This window comes from Ostrea edulis, chromosome 8 (genome assembly GCF_947568905.1).
Source record: "Ostrea edulis chromosome 8, xbOstEdul1.1, whole genome shotgun sequence".
In the NCBI taxonomy this organism is placed as follows: domain Eukaryota; kingdom Metazoa; phylum Mollusca; class Bivalvia; order Ostreida; family Ostreidae; genus Ostrea; species Ostrea edulis.
This window is the reverse complement of record NC_079171.1, coordinates 49,197,690-49,220,951: the sequence shown is the minus strand read 5'-3', so window position 1 is coordinate 49,220,951 and position 23,262 is coordinate 49,197,690. Positions and strand designations below refer to the sequence as shown.

At 32.5% G+C, this 23,262-nt stretch overlaps 1 protein-coding gene and 1 long non-coding RNA gene across 4 annotated transcripts in view; both read right to left on the bottom strand.

Moving 5' to 3' along the window:
• The window catches only part of LOC130049160 (transient receptor potential cation channel subfamily M member 2-like), an 84,009-nt gene that overhangs the window by 15,480 nt on the left and 45,267 nt on the right, over positions 1-23,262 (bottom strand). For all 3 annotated transcript variants that reach the window (XM_056146377.1, XM_056146378.1, XM_056146379.1), the window contains 3 exons: positions 17,889-18,120; positions 17,731-17,793; positions 17,406-17,558 (listed from right to left, as the gene is read on the bottom strand). In XM_056146377.1, the coding sequence (XP_056002352.1) occupies positions 17,406-17,558; positions 17,731-17,793; positions 17,889-18,120 (448 nt within the window). The remainder of the gene's footprint in view (positions 1-17,405; positions 17,559-17,730; positions 17,794-17,888; positions 18,121-23,262) is intronic.
• LOC130049169 (uncharacterized) overlaps positions 20,499-23,262 on the bottom strand; it is a 3,206-nt gene continuing 442 nt past the window's right edge. The window contains exons 1-3 of the long non-coding RNA XR_008797668.1: positions 21,954-23,262; positions 21,485-21,663; positions 20,499-21,190 (exon numbers count right to left, since the gene is read on the bottom strand). The exon at positions 21,954-23,262 is cut by the window's right edge and continues 442 nt beyond it. This is a non-coding gene — a long non-coding RNA (uncharacterized LOC130049169). The remainder of the gene's footprint in view (positions 21,191-21,484; positions 21,664-21,953) is intronic.

The following is a 23,262-nucleotide window of genomic DNA, read 5'->3' as shown; positions in this document are numbered from 1 at the left end:
AACTTTGGACGATGAAGATTGTTTTAACATACCGCCGAACCCGTGAATCGTGACAGATGGAAATTACCGGCCTCTTTAAGAAGTAAAAGTATGATGAAATGTTTAAAGTGTAAATGATTATGTTAGTTACTAATGATTTATTTACTTATAGTTACATGAAGTGCTTCATAATTTATTTTAGTGCATACGGTACACAGTTTTGTATATTTATTTGTGGGGATCATATGTATGTACAATGTAAGCACAGACAAATACACTGAACACGTACATTAAAATTTTAGTGTTTTGAAATACATGTAAATGTTAACATTATCATAATGTATTTACTAATGCAAATGGTTAAATCCAATGATAGAATGTATTTAATTCACTATACATCAATAAAGTAGGCACATATTGGCTACTTATGCAAAGCTAGAAAATATGCGATTCAATTATCCGGATTAACGAGGCTCCACTGTAACTGTTTTATTCAACAATAATACATTTTTTTACAATTAAACAGGATAAAGTCCTTCTTTGATTCACAGTATCCAAGTTTGGGCTGGATATTAGCATGGTCTAGTAAGGAAAAATTATGCAAGCAATTTATAGATAGCTATCCACATGTCATCGGTGAGACATGATGTCATCTGTTGTAAAACATTCATGACGCATCTTATGCTTCGATAGGCTGATCAAGTACCCCTACCCCCTCCCACCCCCACACACCCATTTCCAACTAAAACATGACATAACAATTTTGCAAATACTTCATATACCGTTTTTTATTTCATATATGATATCGTTGTACATGTCAAGAGTTTTTTTTTTAATTTACATGTAAGGTGAAGATAACGAACAGTGATCAATCTCATAACTCCTACAAGCAATACAAAATATATAGTTGGGCAAACACGGACCCCTGGACACACCAGAGGTGGGATCAGGTGCCTAGGAGGAGTAACTTTACTTGTAAACAAAGACTGTGCGGTGTTTTTGTTTTGTGGGGTTTTGTTGTTTTTTTTTGGGGGGGGGGGGCAAATAATACAACAATTATTGTGCACGTTTAATTCCGTTGATTTGCAATTTAATTGATCTAATTCGAAGGCCTATCAACGTATCAGGGTTCCATTGTCCAATGTAAAGGACAAGATACGTTTGGGGCTAAATTTGGCCCCGCGTCCAAATTAAATGATATTCCTCAAAAATCGTTCATTTGGTGCATACTTTCATAAAATGGTTATGATGTCTTCGTAAAAAGCTTTACTTAAGTATAATACATATCTAAATAAAGTATAATTTACGATAACGTTGTGCAATTTTGACGTTACTTTATGCGACGTCATGAACAAGAAAGCTATGTCATGAACTCAATATGAAAATAATCCAATTTATGTCGCCATATGCTTCAAGTTTTATTAAACAAATGTGCACTATGGTTTTTATTTGAAAAGTTTAATTGATTTGTCCCGAAAGTTTCCATCAATTGTAGATGATTCGATGCTGCGGATGCTTTGATTTGAAGGACGATTAGTGTAATTGTATCTAAGAATTGTAGAGCAACCATATATATTCATTCAAGTTTACCTTTGTATTTACATTTGCATCAACTTTTCATTGTTTTAATCTAAATTAAATGAATAGCATATATATACGTAGCGCGTGGTTACTTGAAGCTATTCTTGTGTGTATATGTACACTTTTTTCTTCTTCTTTTTTTTCGAGCGCACTAAATGTTTTCAGCGAAGGCACACACACTAACCAATGATACATTGGATTGTAGTAAAAAGAGCATGAAATTCATTCAGAAGTCATGTGAAAAGAAACATTATAAGATACAAAGAAATGAAAATTTGATGACCAAATCTAGCCTCTATTTTTCCTGATTCTCGCATGAAACCACCATATTATTTCTTGAATATTATGAAGAATACGTCGATGTGTAGCGTAGTACCGTATTTTTTCGAATATAATATATGCACTTTTTTTCAAGGATTTTTGGAGTGAGAAAGACGTGCGTATTATTTACCAAACAGTTCTTTTTTCAGGTGAAACTCGGCGGCTAAGTATTGGTTCATTCGGAGACATATCGTATGCGCGTTCACGTTGTTCTCTAGAAAATTACTACAGAACGTAAAATTGTAGAAAATGTTATACTTAACAATATGTAAATAATTAAATTATTATAAAACAGCCAATTAAGTTTCAATCGATCTTAAATTCATATTAGATATTCATCATCGTGCAAAAGTGCAACGATATCATGACAGTGACCATGAGCGGCACATGTTTTTCGAAGCCATAGTTGTGTACAAATACATCGCCAATTGATTTTGTCAGACACCTCTTCGGGGTACTTTCTGCATGCTGCACGATTTCCATGGATCTGGGAAAATGTGATTTTCTTTTGCAGTAAATGACACTCGACTGATGTGCTTCATCTATCTAAATCCATCGAAATTTCGGAGAGTTATGTATCAATTCTTCATTTCACTTAACGTCTCCAAATAATGGTAGTGTACGATTACAACATATTGAACAATTGTTCAACATTTTGTTTATTTTATTTCTCTAACGTCCGTTTTTTTTGGATTATTTGAAGTTTAAACAAAGAAAATATCGAGTGCTCAAACTTCAATGCTACAAAATATCACTCCTTGCTAAAATTAATATAGTATTACCGCGCTGTATCCAAATTCCTGTGTTTTGTTAAGAACTTACATTATTTTCACAAAGATTTCTAGTGAAATTGAATAAAGTCAAGAATACCGTTTGGTTAGAATGTTTACTTTATTCACCTGTAATTATGTAAATTGGGGAAAGGATATCAAACAATCGTTCCAGTTTTATACAGATGAGTTCATGATAATATTGTGATCTGGTTCACTCAGTCCTCATTACTTTGTGCACAAATTTCATACATATTTACTTCCGGGGGGACCCCACTCTAGATCCGCGCATAATTCGGATACAGTCATTAAGAGATGAGTTGTGCACATGCCACTAAATGCTAAGTGAACGACGGTGAGTGGGATGGTTAGAGTGTAAATGCAGGAAAAGAAAGGTCTCCTTATGTGTGAAAATCCCTTTCTACTACTTCAACACCAGTTCCACGAGTTAATGAGGATAATAGTAACCAATGACTAGCTATCATGTATTTTTAAATAAGATTATGTCACAGAACATGTGCGCCAGTCGAAATGTATGGTTATTCTATAAAGAAATAATATTTTAGCCGCGTAGCAACAGGGAAATTTGGCCAACATATTCATTTGTTTTGAGAAAGTAGTTTTTCCATGAATTTTACATGCGTATTTTGATTTATCGCCCCTCCCCCTTTTTATAGTAGTACTGAATGCTTGCGAAACTTTAAGCATGAAACGATTGGAATTGTAGATCTGTTAACATTAATTGCAAATGCAGTCAGAGTCGTTTGTTTCTACAAAGACAATACAAGCGTATATTTTATCTTTTAGCTTAAAATGAATAATAATTTAGATACCTAGATATTACATCGTTCATCTATCAACTGCCAACATTCACTCTTTTAGCAGGGTGGATGCGAATATTCCATTACCATATATATATATAAAACTTGTACGGTACCAATTTTGATGTACCCGATGTGCATTTCGACAATTAATGTCTCTTCATTGGTGCTCAACAGAAATGTTTGAAATCCGAAATAACAATGAAGTTTTATAGTTATTATAGGGAAAAAACAGTGTGCCAAAATGTGGAGTCAAATTCGTTTAAGGATAAGAGCTATGCGTGGGGGAGATAATCCTTAATTTTGAAATGAATTTCTAAATTTTATTACAGCAATTAAATATACATCCGTATTTTCAAGCTAGTAATGAAGTACTTAGTTACTGGGCTGTAAAGACCATCGGGGACTAACAATCCACCAGCAGAGGTCTTGACCCAGGGGTCATAATGTAAAACTTATACAGTACCAATTTTGATGCACCAGATCCTAAAAATAGAGTTTGTGTATGTGTATCCAAATATGGATTGAGCAAGGCGGAGCAACTGTCATGACGTATCAGCTCATTATGATCTCATTATCATACCGAGTTCATTCGTCACCTTAAGTGTCCTGCGGAGGTAGGACACTGCAAGATTGGGATGATAATCCACGTAAGTTTACAATCTTAATCCAAAGGTGTGACTTGCAAGATCTTTGTAACAGTTGTTCTATTTTCTTCAAATCAGTACGATCTCTCAGTCGCGTACTTTAAGCTAGTTCATAATCCGTTCATAGTCAATGTGAACGAATTGTGTCGCGCGTTGAAATTGGTTGGTTCATAGAGGAAAATGTGATTTGCAATATAAATATTTTGTAATGATTTTATTTTTCAAGTGTATATATTCAAAGCATGTATGTTTGACTTGCTAGTAATCCAATTTTTACGGGGAAAATATAACCGAATTTTGCACTCAAACTCTCGTACTATTATGCTCTAAGGTAAAGGTACCGATTAAGCTATCGCGATTTCATTTTCGATATTTGTAATATTAAACTTGTTATTTTATAAACAAAAATATTCGGTTACAGACGTGCATTTAAAAAAAAGCGCAGACCAAAGCCATAATAAAATTCTAACTTAATAACATACATATTATGTATCATGATTTTTTTTCCGATGGACTATCATTGGATGTGTCTGACACATTGTCTAACACAATATTAGAATAACATTTGAACTTATACATGCAACATACCCAATAAGTTACAAGTAGCCTACATGTACGTTAGAATATTATGACTGGCAAGGCGTATTTAGATACGCATTGTAGCCGGTGTTGTAGAGTGAGCCTTCCCCCATAATGAGATTTCCCCCGGAAGCCTGGCTCTAGAGTGAACCTTCCCCCGGAAACCCGGCTCTAGAGTGCGCCTCCCCCCTGGGCGAAGACTCACTCTAGAGCAGGAGAACCCCCCGGGAAGGCTCACTCTAGAGCCAGACTTCCCCGTGGGAAGACCTACTTTATCACTAGTTGTAGAGTCAGACTTCCCCCATAGCAGGACCCCCCCCCCCTCCATTTATTCCTGGTAAAGTACTATCACTTTATAGAGATTGTTTAGATACCAGGACCTTTTTCAGCAGGGCATTAAATGATTTTGCTTAAGCCGTTCATCAAACTCAAGAAAAGAAAACGGTGAATAAAACACATTGGAATTGATAAGCCATTTTGTTTGACCCATAGACCTTGAACTTTGACCCACACAATACCTATGCCGTGGTTAGTTTTAAAAGTTTGAAAAATGAAATGAGGAAATTTCGAATTTATGTTTCTTCTCATCTGCGTACAGATATCGGTTATGCTTTTAAACGTGTACAACTTCAGGTAGAGAGGTAGGTAAGTTGGTAGGTAGGATACTTTTGAAACAAGACAATAATAGCTCAAAAAGTTCTTTGTACCAACCACATCTGATACATCAGTAAAGTATTTGAATGTTTCATTCTGCAAAACTAAGTCATTCAAGGTCTTAATGCTTCTGTCAACCCGATTTGTATTAAAATTCCATTATTTAACATCAACAAAGTTTCTTATATCTTAATACAAATGATCTGTAACAGAAAGAGAGCTTTCTTTAACTCTTGATAGAGCTTTAAACACATCTTTACAAAACACATTGTCAATATGATTTACAAATTCATTAAGTTTTTCTTTGGATAGGTGAAAAATAAAATCCACATTTCTAAGATTTAAAATACTATGCAAGATACTAGTATGTTGCCATATACCTTCATTATCAGCAAGGTACCTTTTGACCCATTTCAGCTTAATATAAGATATATAAGATGCCAAATGTACCATATTTAGTCCCCTTCATCATTAATACCCACAATTGTATATCTTTTCAACTTTTCTACCTTGTATTCCCAAAATAAATTTTAAAAATATTTTATTCAGCTCTTCCAGTACTCGTTAGGGTGGGTCAGGCAATGTTGAAAATAAGTGTATGAGCTTTGGGAGTGCTAAAGTTTTGATAATTGTGACTTTACCTATTGGAGTTAAATCCCGTTTAGTCTACAAACCTAGCAATTTTTAATGGCATTGATTTTAGATTGATAATTACATAAAGTCATGTCTTCCAGATGTTTTGTAAATACTATTTCGAGGGACATAACATTGTTATTTCCCCATTTTATTTTCAGATCATTACAAAGTTTCCGCCGAACCTGATTTGCTCCCCAACCAAATTGCTTGTGATTTTGAAATCATTCTAAACATACCAATAGCTCTCAGAAGATCCGGCGATTTCATGGCTGCCGATAAAATCCGAGGAGCTAAGTCGGCACTCGAAGCCAAAAGAATTGGCAACTTTGTCACTACATCGGATAGTTGGATTTCACCACGGGTTCAGATCATGTAGGAGATTATTTCGAAAAAATCGGAACAAGTTGAGAATTTCCGAGATGTTCTTGAAAACTCTACCAAAAATGTCATGTTTTCAGAAACCACCTACAATGATTTTTGGGCTACAGGCCTCAACTATGATCAGTCCATGCACACAAAAACCTCAACCTGGCCTGGAAAAAAATGTACTAGGACAGATACTTGGACGGGTAGCCACAGAAGGTAAGAAAAAATCAAAAAAGAAATCCAAATCTGGGTTACCTCGCCCGGCTTCAGTCAAATGATTATTATAACAGTCTCTCACGTTTGTTTATACCTGACACGATTTTTTGTCTGCTATTTTCGCTATGGAACATTTGAAGTGTATTACCCTGAATACAAGGGATTTAAATGGTTATGAGAAAAATACATTATATCAATGGTTTAATGATAACAATATTGATGTGATTTTTCTACAAGAAACACATTTTTGCGAAAAAGATAATTTTAAGTATGATTCAAGATGGTTTGGTACATCCATACACTTTAATACTAGCTCTGCTCATAGCAGAGGAGTATCCATTCCTTTTCATAAAAAACTTTATTTTGACATCATAAATAGAAACAGATATGTTGATGGTCGTAAACTTTTGATTAATATTAAAGCCAATGATCTAATTATCATACTCGTAAATGTTTTTGACCCAATGATGCTACAAGTAGAATATAATTTTTCAAAAAATTAAAAATGTGATTTTTAAGCTAGCAATGAGTGAAAACAATACTATACTTGCAGGAGATTTTAATACGATTCTTAATAAACAGGATAGACATAAATCACAATCAACATATAAAGATAAAAGCTCAAAACATTTAGAAAATCTGCTATCATATTTAAACTTAATCGATACATTGAAAATGAAACATAAAGAAAGAGAAGGATTCACGTGGTGTGACGGAAATGGAATACCTAAAAGTATAATAGACTTTATATTCATGTCTGAAAATTTTGAGTTAGATATGTCAAATGTCTTTCTTAGAAAACCTCCAAATACGCAAGGTAATAGAAGCTCGGATCATTATCAATTAGATTAAACCTTTTACTGAATAAAGAAAACAGGGGTAAAGGTTTTTGGAAATTAAATACCTCTCTATTAACATATATAAACTACACTACCGAGTTAAAACAACTGTTAAAAGATAAACAAGAAGATTTAGAAAATATAATTGATAGTCAAACAAGATGGGAAAATGTGAAATATATTATCAAAGAATTTTCGGTATTTTTTTCAAAACAAAAAAGCCTAAATAGAAAACAAAGAATTACAGTGTTAGAAAAGGAAATAGAAAAAAAATTGAACTGTCACCGCATCATTTAATAGATATGAATAGAAAAAAATATCTTGAAGTCGAATTAGATGAAATCCATTCGAAAACAACTAAAGGTGCATTTATTAGATCAAAAGCAAATCGGATATAAAATGGAGAAAGGAACACATCATATTTTTTAAGACTAGAGAAAAAAAACAATCTGCCAATACAATACATGAAATTAAAGAAGATAATAAAATGATAAATAAAACTGAAGATATAATGAATTCACTTTGCAATTTTTATGAAAACTTGTATTCAACAAAACATGTCCCAGATGAAAATATAAAAAAAATAATTTGAGGATTGTGAATGTCCTCAAGTAACCAATCAAAAGAAAGATATATGTGATAATCTTCCAACGGTTTCCGAATGTGCACAAGCTATAAAACAGATGAAAAACAACAAATCCCCCGGATCTGATGGAATACCTATCGAATTCTATAAAATATTTTGGAATGACATTAAAAATTACTTTTATAAATAACTAATTACAACATTTGAAAAAGAGGAAATGACTTTTTCTCAACAATTATCAATTATTTCTCTGATACGTAAAAAGGGAGAGAAAAATGATCTTCGAAATTATAGACCAATTAGTCTTACAAATTGTGATTATAAAATTTTAGCACAAATTTTCGCTATAAGATTACAAAAAAGTTATAGATAAACTAATATGTAAAGACCAATCCGCATACATTAAAGTTAGATATATCGGTGAAAATGCAAGACTTTTACTTGATATATTTGAATACTGTGAAACAAAACAAAAAGAAGGAGCAATTTTACTTGATTTTCAAAAAGCTTTCGATTCTGTAGAATGGAACTTCATGTTCAACACCCTTAATAAATTTAATTTTGGAGAGCAATTCATAAAATGGATAAAAATTTTATATACAAATCCTGTATATCGCATAAAAAAATAATGGATGGATGTGTAGAACCTGTAAATGACCAAAAGCATTCGACAAGGATGTCCAATCTCAGCATTGTTTTTTTATTTATCGTAGAAATAATGTCGAAAAAAAATCACAATTCACCTGAAGTTAAAGGCTTTAGTAATGAGCTTATGACTAATGAAATAAAAATACTTCAACATGCAGACGACACATCACTTTTTTCACAGGACATCAGATCTATAGAAAAAGTCATTAAAATAATTGAACACTTTGGTCAGATATCAGGAATGCAACTCAATAAAAATAAATCTGAAGGAATACTATTAGGTCCTTTGAAAAAACAGATATGATAAATTATATGATATCAATATCACCAATGCACCTGTTAAATGCTTAGGGATATATATAGATCATGGTGCTAATCAATGGTACAATAAAAACTGGACGGAAAAAAATAATAAACTAGAAAAAAGACTTACAATGTGGAATACAAGAAAATTAACCTTATATGGAAAATGTACCGTAATGAATACTTTACCATTAACACAATTATACTATAGTGCAACTATATTGCAATATCCAAGAAAAGAATCCATAAAAAAAATAAAGAAAACAATCTTCAATTTCCTATGGGGCAAAAGAGAAAGGATAAAAAGATATACTTTAATTGGAAAACAAGATGAAGGAGGAATAGGTATTGTTGATATTGATTGTAAATTAAAAGCACTCAAGGCTGCTTGGGTAACAAGAATTTTCAATGAAAAACAATCATCTTTAAAATCTTTCTTTAATTCGTGTATTCTTAAAAGATTCATTACACCCGAATATCTCATAATGACAAATACAACCAGTACTGATGAAATAAAGCAAATTTTCAAATCATTACCATTATTTTATTGCGAAGTACTCAGTACATTGAATGGATGCAAACATAAAACACATAAAATAAAAGAGATGACTGACGTTGAAGTATTGTCGCAAACTATATGGTTAAACAAGTTGACTCTATTTAATGGTAAACTTCTTTTTTTTTTTACACAGATTGGATAAAAAGTGGAATTTTATACATTAAAGACCTGTTTGATGAAAACGGAAATTTTCATGATATCAATTATTTTTCTAATATACTTGTCAACAAGTCTAACTGGATTTGCGAATATAACACACTGAAAAAAGTTATTCAACCTGTCCAAAAATACCACGGTACTCCAAAAGGAGTATATATAAACATAAGAAAACAAAGTAACATTGTATTAGAAAACAAGAGAAGAATACCCCTAAACTTGATAGATAGCAAAACAATATATGATATATTTATCAATAAAATCTTTATTAAACCCTACTGTGAAAGAGTTTGGGCAAAAAGCTTCAATTTCAATTTTGAAGAAAACAAAACAAATATTTATCCATCAAAAATCACTAAAATCAAAGACAAGCAATTAGCAGAATTTAATTACAAACTCTTACAAAATATACTTAATAATAATAAATATGTTCACAAATGGAATAAGAATGTATCCAATCAATGCCCGTATTGCCAAACACTCGAAGACACAAAACAGTTAATCTTTAAGTGTAGAAACGTACAATTAATATGGAAGAAATTAGAAAATTGAAACTTAACGTAGTTCCACACTCCTGTGACGTCATAAGATTTTCCAAAGTCAATAATTTAATGACTGGAACATAAATTTTGTTGGAGTCTTTTTCAATAGTTATTGTAAAAAATATTGTTAGCCATCAAATAATTCAGAAGTCTTAGTTATATTTGAATAGTCAATAGTGAGTTTCAAAATATTGAATCCAAGGGCAATAACTCTTGTTTTCATTAAATTATTTATCAAGTCCATTATGCAATATATTTCCTATATTTTTCACAAACATTTTACCAAGGTGATAAGGAATTATTATCTGTGTCTTTTCATGTAATTACATAAAATTTTAATCCATCAGTAGTTTTGAATAACTCAGCTGTATGGTACCAGACTTAGGTTTTTTTATGGGGGTATACATACTCTGCAAGCTATAGATTTGAAATTATTAAGGAAAGGTATGGATTTTTTTTTATGAATAACTACAACAGATGTACATCTACTAATATAAACAACAAAAAAATGATATGTAAACCATGCTATAAGGAAGTTGTGTCCATATTAGTTTGTTTTTTAACATTTTGGAGAATAAGGCTAATTCAATAATTTTGCACTTATTATACTAAAACTTGATTAACATATTGAAAATTACATGCGTTTTAGTTATTGACATGTTTCCTGATGAATAAATGCAATTTAAATTTATTTTTTTTTCATTTTAAAATAACAACAGATAACTGTTTCCAATGAATTTCATAAAAATCTAAATAAGGGTACATGACTTCAGTTGTGACTGTAATGAAAATTAATATGGAAATCCTTAACTAATTTGCCTTTTTTCATTACTCTGAATGTTAATCTATTGATTTCAAACAAAACAATGCTACCTAAACCCCAAAAATTCAGGACTAAGGACCCACCTTAATTTAAAATGGAAACATGTTGCATTAGGATTTTTTCATGAAGAAAATAAAACTACCACTTCAATAAATCATTTATTATCATATACAGCTTATTACATATATAAAATAAAGATGAAGTTAAGATATGAAAATAAAGAAGAAAATATTAATGGCATTTCCTATTTTGTAAAAACAAACTTAATGTACCAATATGAGACTTATAAAACATTGAATTTCAACTTCAATTATAAATGGTTTTATGATATTTCTATGACTTTGTGATGATAATGATAAAAAATAGTCAGACTATCTGAAGGAGTCTGTCCTTCAGTGAAGCTGCCTGAAGGGGAAAATATGGACATTGTGTGTTTAAGGCTGTTCCCCTCAGGCAGCATGGCTTATTGAAAAGTATATCTACCATATTTATATATATTTGTTATAGTATTATAAATATCGAATTTATGTATATGAATGTATATCTATATGTATGTATATGTATGTGTCTTATATATTAATTTTCTTAAAAGTAATATAGTGTATGATTTAAATATATATATATATATATATATATATATATATGTATGTGTGTGTGTGTGTGTGTGTGTGTGTGTGTGTGTGTGTGTGTGTGTGTGTGTGTGTGTGTGTAAATGTGTTTGAATATATACGTATGTAATTAAAAAAGAAATACTACCAATCCAATGGGCTTTTGGCACCATAGGTGAGGAATAAGTGGGAGTATCCTAGGATATTTTATCCCAACCAAAATTGTATGCTTCCAAATAAAATATATATATAGTAAAATAAAATAACTCTCATATATTTTCTTAGTAATTTTTCACTGCCATCTAACGTGAAAAAAGAGTCGTCCGCATACTGGCCTATTTTTTTTCTTTTTCAGCCACAGTTACACCCTTAATATTTCGATTTTCTTTAAGTGCTTTTGCCAACAATTCTACTGTAATGATAAAGATATATGGTGCCAATGTATCTCCTTGTCTACAGATTCGTTCAAGACTGAAGAATTTATATAAGTTTCCATTGTTAATTATACAACTGGCACTAGAGGTGTATAGAGTAAGAAACCATTTAATAATAGATACATTAATAATGATATTTGTCACCAATTTTTTATATAGCGTCTATCTTTTTCTTCTTTGGGAATGCAAGTTATTACACCTTGGGATTGAAATCAAAAGATTAATTGCTGATTTTAAAAAAAATGCATAGTACATCATGAATTGTTGAGTCCAAATCAGTGTATTGTACAGAAAATGAACTCTAGTTCTTATGTTAAATTTTTATATCAAGTTTTGAAGGAAAATGAGTTCATAGCCCCACAACTCAATAGAGAGAAGTGGGAAACTTATCTCAGTGAAACTATTTCAGAAAAATGTTGGGAATTTCATTATATGAATGCATTTTTATGCACAAAAGAAACAAAATTAATTTATTTTCAATACCGTATTCATATGTGTTATATACACTGTAGCTACAAACTCTTTCCTTCGCAAACTTAAACTTGTAGATAATGACTTGTGTTCATTTTGCAAAAGTGAAAGAGAAACAGTCACTCATATTTTTTATGACTGGGTGTATGTATCTGCCTTCTGGAGAGATTTTTTGAAATGGTACAATGCATTCGTCAAAGGTTATAAAATCACAAAAAGAAGTGTGTTACTAGGCAATATTGATGGAAGTTGTTTGGAAAATGTTCTTCTTTTGTTAGCAAAAAAGCACATTTAAATACTATAGAAATTTAGAAAAATATTGTCAAAATGTATTTCATAGCAAATCCAAAATGTTTGGTAAATGGGCATTGTATGATAATATAATGGGCAAGTAGTTTGTTGAAAATCATAATACATTTATATGAAAAATAAAATAATTGCCCTTATCTTTGAAAGTGTATGTGTATATATGTATGTTTATGTGTGTATATATATTTATGTGTGTGTATGTACATATCATGCATGTATATATCATATATACAATTCACTGTTATTGTTGATACAGAAGGTGCACAGAGTAATTGCAAGTGTGAATGAGCGAGTGTAGATTACAGTTTGAATTTTTGTATGTATAAATGTGTTGAAAATACAAAAATAAAACTTTTTTTAAAAAGTAGGTAGGTAGATAGGTATAGGTAGGTAGGTAAGTAGGTTGAGAGGTAGATGTGTAAGTAATTCCTTGCCCGATAAACTAAAATCTATTTCATAGTTTGCATAGGAGGGGATGAAAGCGAGGGTGTCCCTCTAGGGCGAGACTTCAAGAGGGTGTTATGGCTCTAGAGTGAGTCTTCCCCTTGGGGGTAAGATTTATTCTATAGCACGTCTGCTGGGGGGAGGCTCACTCTAGAGCGAGACTACCGGGGGAAGGCTCACTCTAGAGCCAGACTTCCGCAGGGGGGGAGGCTCACTCTAAAGCCAGACTTCCGCGGGGGGAAGGCTGGCACTGGGGGGAAGTCTTGCTCTAGAGTGAAGTCTCACTATGTGGGAGAAGTCTGGCTCTATAACACTGGCACACCAATGTAGATGGATAACTCATATCCTAAACTAGAAAAGATAAAAAAGAATAGGTGATTGAACTTTGCCATGTGTTACATTAATTGCGTTGATCCCATTCCGTATCTATATCAAACATAAAACAAGTAAAATTGGAATCGGAAATATCCAATTCTCTGTATAAACACTATCTTCTTCAATGCAAACTACGTGGAGTCTTAAAAACAATTTGATATGCTGTGCATCTGGATATCATTTATTCATTAAACTTGTATATATGAACACCATCAACGTTGAAATTTATTTTACAGATGAACGCAGAAAACGGTTTACGTTAAATTTGATGGTATGCGCATTTATCAACCACGTCGAAAATTTGCTGATAATCGACTGTCAACATGATTAAAGTGCACACAAACATATTTATGGTTGATGCACGTGATCTATCTTAAAAATGGTTTTAAAGGCATACAAAAACAGCTAACTTCGCCGATTGCGGTCAATATTGTCAATCGCAGAAAACGAAAATGACATTGCAGAACATATTACATCACTAATTTCCACATGTATCATCAGGGTCAATGCCCTATTGCATAATCATAATGATTAACCCAAGTGAAACCTCCTTTTAGGTTTACCCTAATTTTGAGGCAAAAATTGGGGCTTAATGTACTTGCTGTTAGAAAGGGAAAAGTATTGTTGTCTTGGTTGTCAAGGAGGTGTGTACCCATACAAAGTTACATTTATACAATATAAACAAATATTTTTTTCAGCGTGCTCAACAAATCAATTTGCGTGTGACAAGTGAAATGAAATCATGACAGACGGACTAAATGCTAAATTATTTGTGTTTTGCCAATTAATAAACTGGACATGTGCTGTGCCAATAAATATATCTTAATATAATAATCTAGCTTACTATTAGATGACTTAATTCAACAACATTTTAAAAGGAAATATATTGTACACAAAATTCCTTTCGGGGGCAAAATGCTCATCGGGATGTCTGGATAATGCAAAGATCTATGTATAACAAGTATATCCCATGCAAATTCCTAGGGCCTTTGTAACAATAGAACTATCAATTACGGTTAGCTAGTTTGGGTATTTGAAATTAACTTGAAGTTTTCATCAGAAATTTTTGACTTATTAAAAGTGCAAAATACATTTCGTCGGCACGATATCTGTTCGAGTCTAAGATCACGGGTATCTTGCGCCGACCAAATATATTTCACACTTTTCACAAGAAGTCAAACACGCCAGAATGTGTTAATTTCAAATACCCTGATTAGGTGACCCCCAACTGTGGCGAAAACCCTTCGAATTAGTACTCATGGGCCTAATGCTCTCAATTTTTCTAATCGATTGTCAACTCAAGATACGAAAATATTAAGAAATCTCTGTGGTATTTTTTTGTTTCTCATGATTTTGAGATTGTTGTTCTTCGTAATTGTTCTTCTGCTACCTTTTAAACGTATTACTAGTATGTTCATTTATACATACAGTGTATAATATGTTCCCCTCTGGTATCTAGGAAAGTTGCATTTTTTCTATTTATGAATCTCTGACGATTTTTCTTGCATGTATTATATTTATTGTACCTCATGTACCATATAACATGCTTTGAGCGAATAAATTAAATTGAAATTGGCTAAGCCAGTTTTAGTGTCCGAACTCTGTAATACCATAAATATAGTCTATATTCATGGTATCACACAGTTCGGATTCAAAACGGTCTAACCCCTGTGAATTTGCATTGGATATACAATGCACGGTGAAGATAACGAACATTGATCAATCTCATAACTCCTATGTACAATGTCCGTGTTTGCCCAACTATCTATTTTGTATTGCTTGTAGGAGTGATGAGATTGATCACTGTTCGTTATCTTCACCTTTCATACAAGATATACACAGGTGGTCTGAGGTCATTGTTATAGACATAGCTCGTAGGGAACCGATACTTTTTTGTTTATTTATAAAAAAGCTGTTGCATACGACGAAACAAGACCAAACTGCAGATCATTAGCCCCGTGCTAACACATCTTTTATTTTATAATCATGTATCAGCGGCTTTTAAAGGACATTTGAAATTCTTGAAAAGCAAAAAAAACAGGAAATTTAGCTTAAATTGTCCGATCTTCAAAACCTTGTACTGTGTAGATGTGTGTGATGGCGGTGGTGGGTGGTGGTCTTCATCCACTCAAACTGTCCAACCCACTCCCTCCCGGAATCAATTTCTTTTAAGTGTGCAGTGGATAGGATATTTTAAAATTTCGGTGTCAAATGCAACTTGTTAACGAAAAAAAATATATAGATAAAATGTATTGACGATTTGCATTTTAGTTGCTTCTATTGATACACGCTATACAGCAGTTCTGAATCTATAAAATTGAGAGAGAGAGAGAGAGAGAGAGAGAGAGAGAGAGAGAGAGAGAGAGAGAGAGAGAGAGAGAGAGCATCATTTATTGTAAACAGGTACGTACAGTTTACCGGTAATCAAATCTTGAAATGTACAATATTCTTATTAAATTTAATCTAACGAGGGGGATGTTTTAAAAATCCATTTTCATAATAAGTAACCATAATTACTCAAGTTTAACCAACATTATAGAGTTGTCTCTCTTTTTATCGTCAATTGATATCATTTTAATGGAAATTGGTACGAATAGATATGCAACTTAAAAATATAAACTCGTCTTTGATGTAGACGGTAAAACAATACTATTTGGTGTGAACATTTCACCGCATGAAATTTTAATTTTTGATCATGAATTCTCAATTATGTCCAATACAGCGTGAAAAAAAAATGTAAAGTGTTATATAAGGGAGGGGTATATCGCAAATTTAAACATCGTGATAGAAAATATACGTTCCTAGTATTTTGACAGTTTTGATATACAACCAGAATAAACCCCACAAGTATATATCAACCTATACGTCCATTTTTTTGTGTATTTCACTGTGATTCTCATAACGTGAACATCATGACTTAATCATCATGACGTTATATAGTTTTCATGTTAAAAAACAACAAACCTTTAAACGACTGTAAAACGAAAACTAGAAAAGATATTGTTATAAAACAAATTGTTTTATAACCTATAAATCTTAGAGCATCAACTGTGAAAGTTTCAAGTATTTTGGCTAAAGGACCAAGTTTAGTACTTTGTGGCTCTGGTTCTTTGAATATATGTTTGGCACTCACGGTCATAGCCAATGATGATTCTCTAGTGTGCCAATGATATGAGGATTCCGTGTTCAAGTCACATCTGTACCACCCTCACTTGTAGATGCCGAACGTTTGACAAAAGGAACATACATTACCGAATTTTACGTCCTTTGCTTGACGTTCACAGCAGAGGTTTTTCAGTACTTCTCCGTCACGAAACCAAGTCTTATTCATAAGATACAATGATGGTTGACATATAACCTATCATTGTTTGAAATGTCGTCTAATGAGTGGTATACCATTTTTTGCACACCAATTTTAACTACGGATCATTATGTTTACATAATAAAGATATAGGTTCCATGACGGATGTGGCTGGTCAACAGGGGATGTGTATTCTTTTTAGGCACATGATACGAACTCTGATATATCAAGGGTTGCCTGTCTACTCTACTCTTAATTCTGTATTCCTTATATGAGTTATGAGATTGATCATTGTTCGTTATCTTCACCTCTTCATCTGCAATTCCTAAAACTGAACTCCATAAAAATGAGTCCATACTATGTATATGTTCGTAAAACTAAAGATTTACTGCTTTACATTTGTTTAAATGGTATATTAAATGTAAAATGATGCTTACAAAGCAGCTGAATAATTCCTCTATGAAATCACCCGCACCCCAGAAATACACGTAGTATTCGAAGACCCTACCGATGTCCTGGACGTAATACTCAGTACTGATACTGGTCAGGACGAAAGCACTGTACATCACCAACATAGAAAAGAACATCATCTGCAAAAGAGAAACGATCATACGATTGCTTTTTAGTATGGTCGCGATGAGAAATAGTAATATTATATCACCAATGTATGGGTTCATTAATAATAATACTCTTTTGTATATTTAGAATCTAGTGTGTGTACATTTATATAGATATAGGTATTATATATGACATACTACGTACGTAGTTGTAAATGTATTTTGTCAGTGGTGCTGTGAAGAACTTCCTGGGTTTTCGGAAAGCGGACTAAAATATAATCATAACTGTGAAAATTCGGTTCACTGATGATGAAAAAGTGTGAATAAAAACTCAAATACAAAAGGCTTTGCTAAGAATTTTACTTTTAAAAATGGCACTAGGTCCGGGGTTAGATTGTTGTACCACTGTTTATTCATATTCTTCTGAGAACACGTGTGCGCCACTACGTCAAACATGAAGTTTTCATATGCAAAGGTTAAAGGACTGGATTGTATACCCCATGTTACGATATCGTCATCCATCAGATCAATGGCGTGGTATATGTTCTCTTCGTACATGCTGTCCATCATTGCAATACAACGTTGTTCAAAAAGTCTATGAAGAATTGGAAATACAGAGACGCATAATTGAAATTTATAATGATTACATCACAAATTAGGAAATATGTTTTCATTGAATGAAAACATATTTATAATCTGAAATTAACGAACAGTGATATATCTCGTTATTCCTACAAATAATACAAAATCAAAATAGGGAAAAGGGGTATCTTGATATACAAGAAGTAAGTTCATGTGAAACTGTTAAAACCCTACATGCGCCAAGTGCAATCGGTAGTCAACACCAGAGTGTACGAGGGTTCGTTAAGGAAGTTAGCTCCTGGGCTTTTGAATAAAACTGCGCAGGATGCTACAACTAAGTATTCACTAGTTCAATATCGATTCCATTGGTACAAATATATAACACATTTATTACTGAACCCTCTCCAATTGAAAATGTTTGTGTCAATTCAAATTTTGAAAGGGTTTGACAGGGACTGTATTTTGTGGCGGAAGGATTCACTTATCACTGATATGTCATTTTAAACTCAATTCTGATATCATGGAGTTTTTCGTACCTCAAGTGCACATGTCATTATTTATTTCCTTTACTAGTATTAATTTCTTTTTTGATCTGTAGTGTTAGAGGACATGATCATGTATGCAATGTGAAGATAACGAACAGTGATCAATCTCATAACTCCTATACGCAATACAAAATAGATAGTTGGGCAAACACGGACCCCTGGACACACCAAGAGGTGGGATCAGGTGCCTAGGAGGAGTAAGTATCCCCTGTTGACCGGTCACACCCGTCGTGAGCCCTATATCCTGATCAAGTAAACGGAGTTATCTGCAGTCAAAATCAGTGTCCCAAGAACGGCTTAACAATCGGCATGAAACACGTCAGACAGCATTTGACCCAATGCGAGGTTGTACTGACGAAGTAGATCATAATAATAATAATAATAAATTCTTTTATTTAGACAGGATAGCACAATTAGTACAAATGACTAGTTTACATTGTGGTCCTGTATAAAACGTATTCACAGACAGATAAATGAGAGAATAGAGAAATAGATAACATAATATAAAATATATACATAAGATACACACACGATATCACTGGGGGGAAAATAAACATATATATATATATATATATATATATATATATATATATATATATATATATATACATATATACACATACACATACATATATACATACACACACACATATATACACATCACATCCATATATCACTCATTTGAGAAACAATGCTGCAACTATGCTGATTTAAAAGATGTAATAGAACCACAGCTTCTGACAGTCTTGGGCAACTGATTCCATAAAATTGTGGAGGATACCTTAAAAAACCGTTTATAATATTCAGTTCGAACTTTTGGTAAATATAAAATGCCACTATCACTACTTCTTGTTGTTCTGGAACTAACTTGGATGACAAAATTAAAAACGTGTATATATTCTGGTGTCATGTTATTAAGAACCTTAAAAGCGAGCACTAGTTTTCTATATACAAAATAATCATGAACAGGCATCCATTTAAGAACACTAAAAATATCAGCTGTAGAAGCCTGGGTTACTTTCACCTTCAATATAATTCATTATAATTCATTAAAACGACCATAGAATTTGCGAAATGCTGAGTTCAATGGAGACTGTTGAAATCCCTATACCACCAACTTGTTTGTCAGTAGCTTACCTCGATTTAAAAACTGACTATACGCAGAACAAACTCTTGCATATCGAATTGAGAGATATAAACACTATATGCAGGTGAAGCAACTGTCTATGATGTCAAAAAGTCTAGTCTTTAATTTATCGTGAGGAATGTATCTATCTTATTTAATAATTGATTTGTGATGCTTATGTTGTGTTGACACTAATAGAAAAATCAAGTTTAATTGAATGGATTTTAAGTGTAAAAAGGTCATGTTTACAACACTATAGCTCAATAACAAGCGTTGCGACCCCAGTTTTCTTTTTTAATTTCCCAATTCTCCTTCAATGTAGAAATCAAAACTACACTTCCAAACAAAATTGGCATTACTCCAAATATCTGGTGCCAACCTCTTTAACCCTTTCTCTACCGGTACATTTTAGAGGTTTTCAAAGACTAAATGAGAATATTTTTAAATCAAGTTACATCTGTATGTATCACAATTTTTGGTAGGCATGTGACATATATTTTGTTACGAATTGGGCAGGGAACATTTTTTTTATAAAGTTTGTTATGTTGCCCCATGACCCCAAAGAGTTCTAAGGGGTCAAAGGTCATTTAAGTGCACATTTTTGCAAACTTTTTTCTTTGGAATATATATTACGACCCCTCTCACTAGACTCGAGTCAAAAATATGAAATTCTAAATGTATGAGCTGATGTATCTTTTAAATTACTACAAAAACATCACAATCAAATTAATCAATTTTATTGACAAACAAATATTTTTGGTTGCTAAGTAACAACACTCATGGTGTAATTTTGACCATAATTTGCCTTTCTACATCCATTCGACACAATTTAAACATAATTACATTGCATGATGATTAGTAAATGTCGCATTATTCTAAAAATATAATATTTGACTAGATCTTAATCATTTTAAAAGGTTTTTAACAAAAAATATAATGAAGAGAATTAAGGTCAAAGGTCATAAAATGGAAATTTCGTACTTCATATACATATTCATCATTTTCTAATATGACAGTTTGCCATTATGTTCAACTAAATAGTATAAATATTGCAACATTAAAACAAAGATCTTTTCTGTTAAAATCTAAAATAATCTATTTTTTATATTCAAATTTATTTGGTTGCTAAGCAACAACACCATTATGATATCAAATGCTATGAGAAAGTAATGCCCGTTTTTCCTCCCCAAGTTCATTGTATACGAATGTTTAAGTACTTACTTTCAATCACTAAATTTAAATGTACTTGCATTATATTTAACAAAAATGTTCTTCTTATATTCAACCTCTTAAAACATATTTCTAGACGTAATTCTTGATGCTGGGTTGTTCCGATAGAGGCATGCGTTCACCAATATATGTCTATCGACTGGAACTTCTTTGCAGACATATATAAGATATTGCCCAAAGATCTGAAGGAAAAAAAAAGATTGTTTATATTTTGCCCCAAATACTGATGTATTCTTAGAGATTTTGAATAATCAATTTGCTCTGTACATGTTTTCTATAGTCAAAGCCCTCTGAAAATTATGCGTTTAATTACTTGTAAAATTATATCTGGGTTAATTGTAATACACAATTAATAAATGTGTTAGATGCACAGCCAGATTAATTTTGGTAGAGGTAATCTTATTAAAATGCATTTTATTATTCGTTTTAAACTGGGAATCACTGTTACAATATTGGTACTTTAAAATTAGTAATACCTGTACAGTTCCTCTTCAGTGAGAGGCTGCGAACTTCCTTGGGAAGCATAATGGCAATCCTTCCCCCTAGATATGACCATCTCAGCATAATGGTTGGTGGCAACACAGATGGAGAAAACTAAATCTTTCAAAAACAGCTTTATAGAATCTGCAATTCTATGAATAATCAGGTCCCATATCTGAAAGAAAATTGCAAATAAAATCAGTATTGGCCACCATACCTTATTTGTCAGCATTTAAAACACCTATCATACCTTATAATTAGAAACAAAATAATGATTTTCCGTGTTTTGTCTCCTTTTGTATGTATGTTATATCTAGTAATACAACGATAAACAGTAAAATGGTACACGCATATCAGTGTACCATAATGCCATGATTCCATTTGTGAATGTATTACCTGGATTCATTTGCATGTTAACCAAATGTATACGGATTTCACCTTAAATTCAACCTCAAAAAGTCATACCAACTGAATGCCAGGTTGTCACTCCGAATGAAATGCCACAGTTCTTGGATCAGGTGTCTCTGTGTCCTCCACATCAACATACTTCCAATGCATATCTGGATTTGCCAGTAGACTGTCACTAGTGGAAGATACATGGAAGCTTCCCACTAAAGATTGGGATGTCAATAACCTTTTTAAAGATGAAAAAATACAATTAAGATTTATTCGTTTGTGTTTTAAAGCAGAATATAAACTTTATGATATTAAGGGAGAGTTTCGCAGGAAAGTACTGGTTATTTATTTAAAGATAGAGATGTCCTATATATGAAGTGATATTTGGTAAGGGATTACATACATGTGTTAAATATCAAATGAATGGAATAGTATACATTGCGAGTGTAGCAGAGTGCGTATTGAAAATAAAACATGCATCATGGAGGTGTTAGCACTATGCCCAACACATACATGGGAGCAAATACTGAAGAAATTCAGGTTAAAACACACAGTGGTAGCGAAAATATTGTGCCTCTGAGGGAAATTGAATGGCCCAAGATTTAAAGAAGAATTGAATTGGTTCTAAATCCCCTGGCATGGTACTCTGATGGGGTGTGGATTTAGTCGAAATTAGAGAAAATGTAGGCAAGAAGTGGACACATGCCCGTCAGCTCATAGCACACCAGCATTTTTGGATCATATATAAATGATTTTTCAATAACCTGTCATAACCAGATTTTGATTGATGATACCAACCCCACCCATCCCCCACATTTTGTCCCAAACACACATTTTGTTTTTATTTCTGTTACAATATGAAGAAAAAACTCAAATTACGGTTATAAATTTTATTATTACGATAATAGAATAATGTATAATATATGCTTTCCTAACAGCTTGTGTTTTCCTTTCATAGAAAGATAAGTTTTTTTTATAAACATAGAAAAATCTTGGAAAATAGCCTCCTCACCAATGGTCATGAATGCCCAGTCTGATTAAAACCATCCCACCCTTTTCTCATCGTACACTAAATCCACCCTCTTCTTACACTCGTGCGTCAGGTGAGGAGATATCAAAAAAGGGGGGGGGGGATCAAACTGATTAATGCCGGGGCAGGACAGATTAATTGATGTCAGTATGTTCAGCTCTTAATAAACACTTGGGTGTTATACACTTGGTTTAGATATCATAAAATATAAATATTTTCTTTCATGAAACTACAAATTATGGCATCAAATTGTGGTTAATATATTAATCGTTAATTTTTCATAACACGTAGATATGACATAACCACGAACGTTCTTTTTTCCTAGTCGGCCTATGTGGCTACATCAAC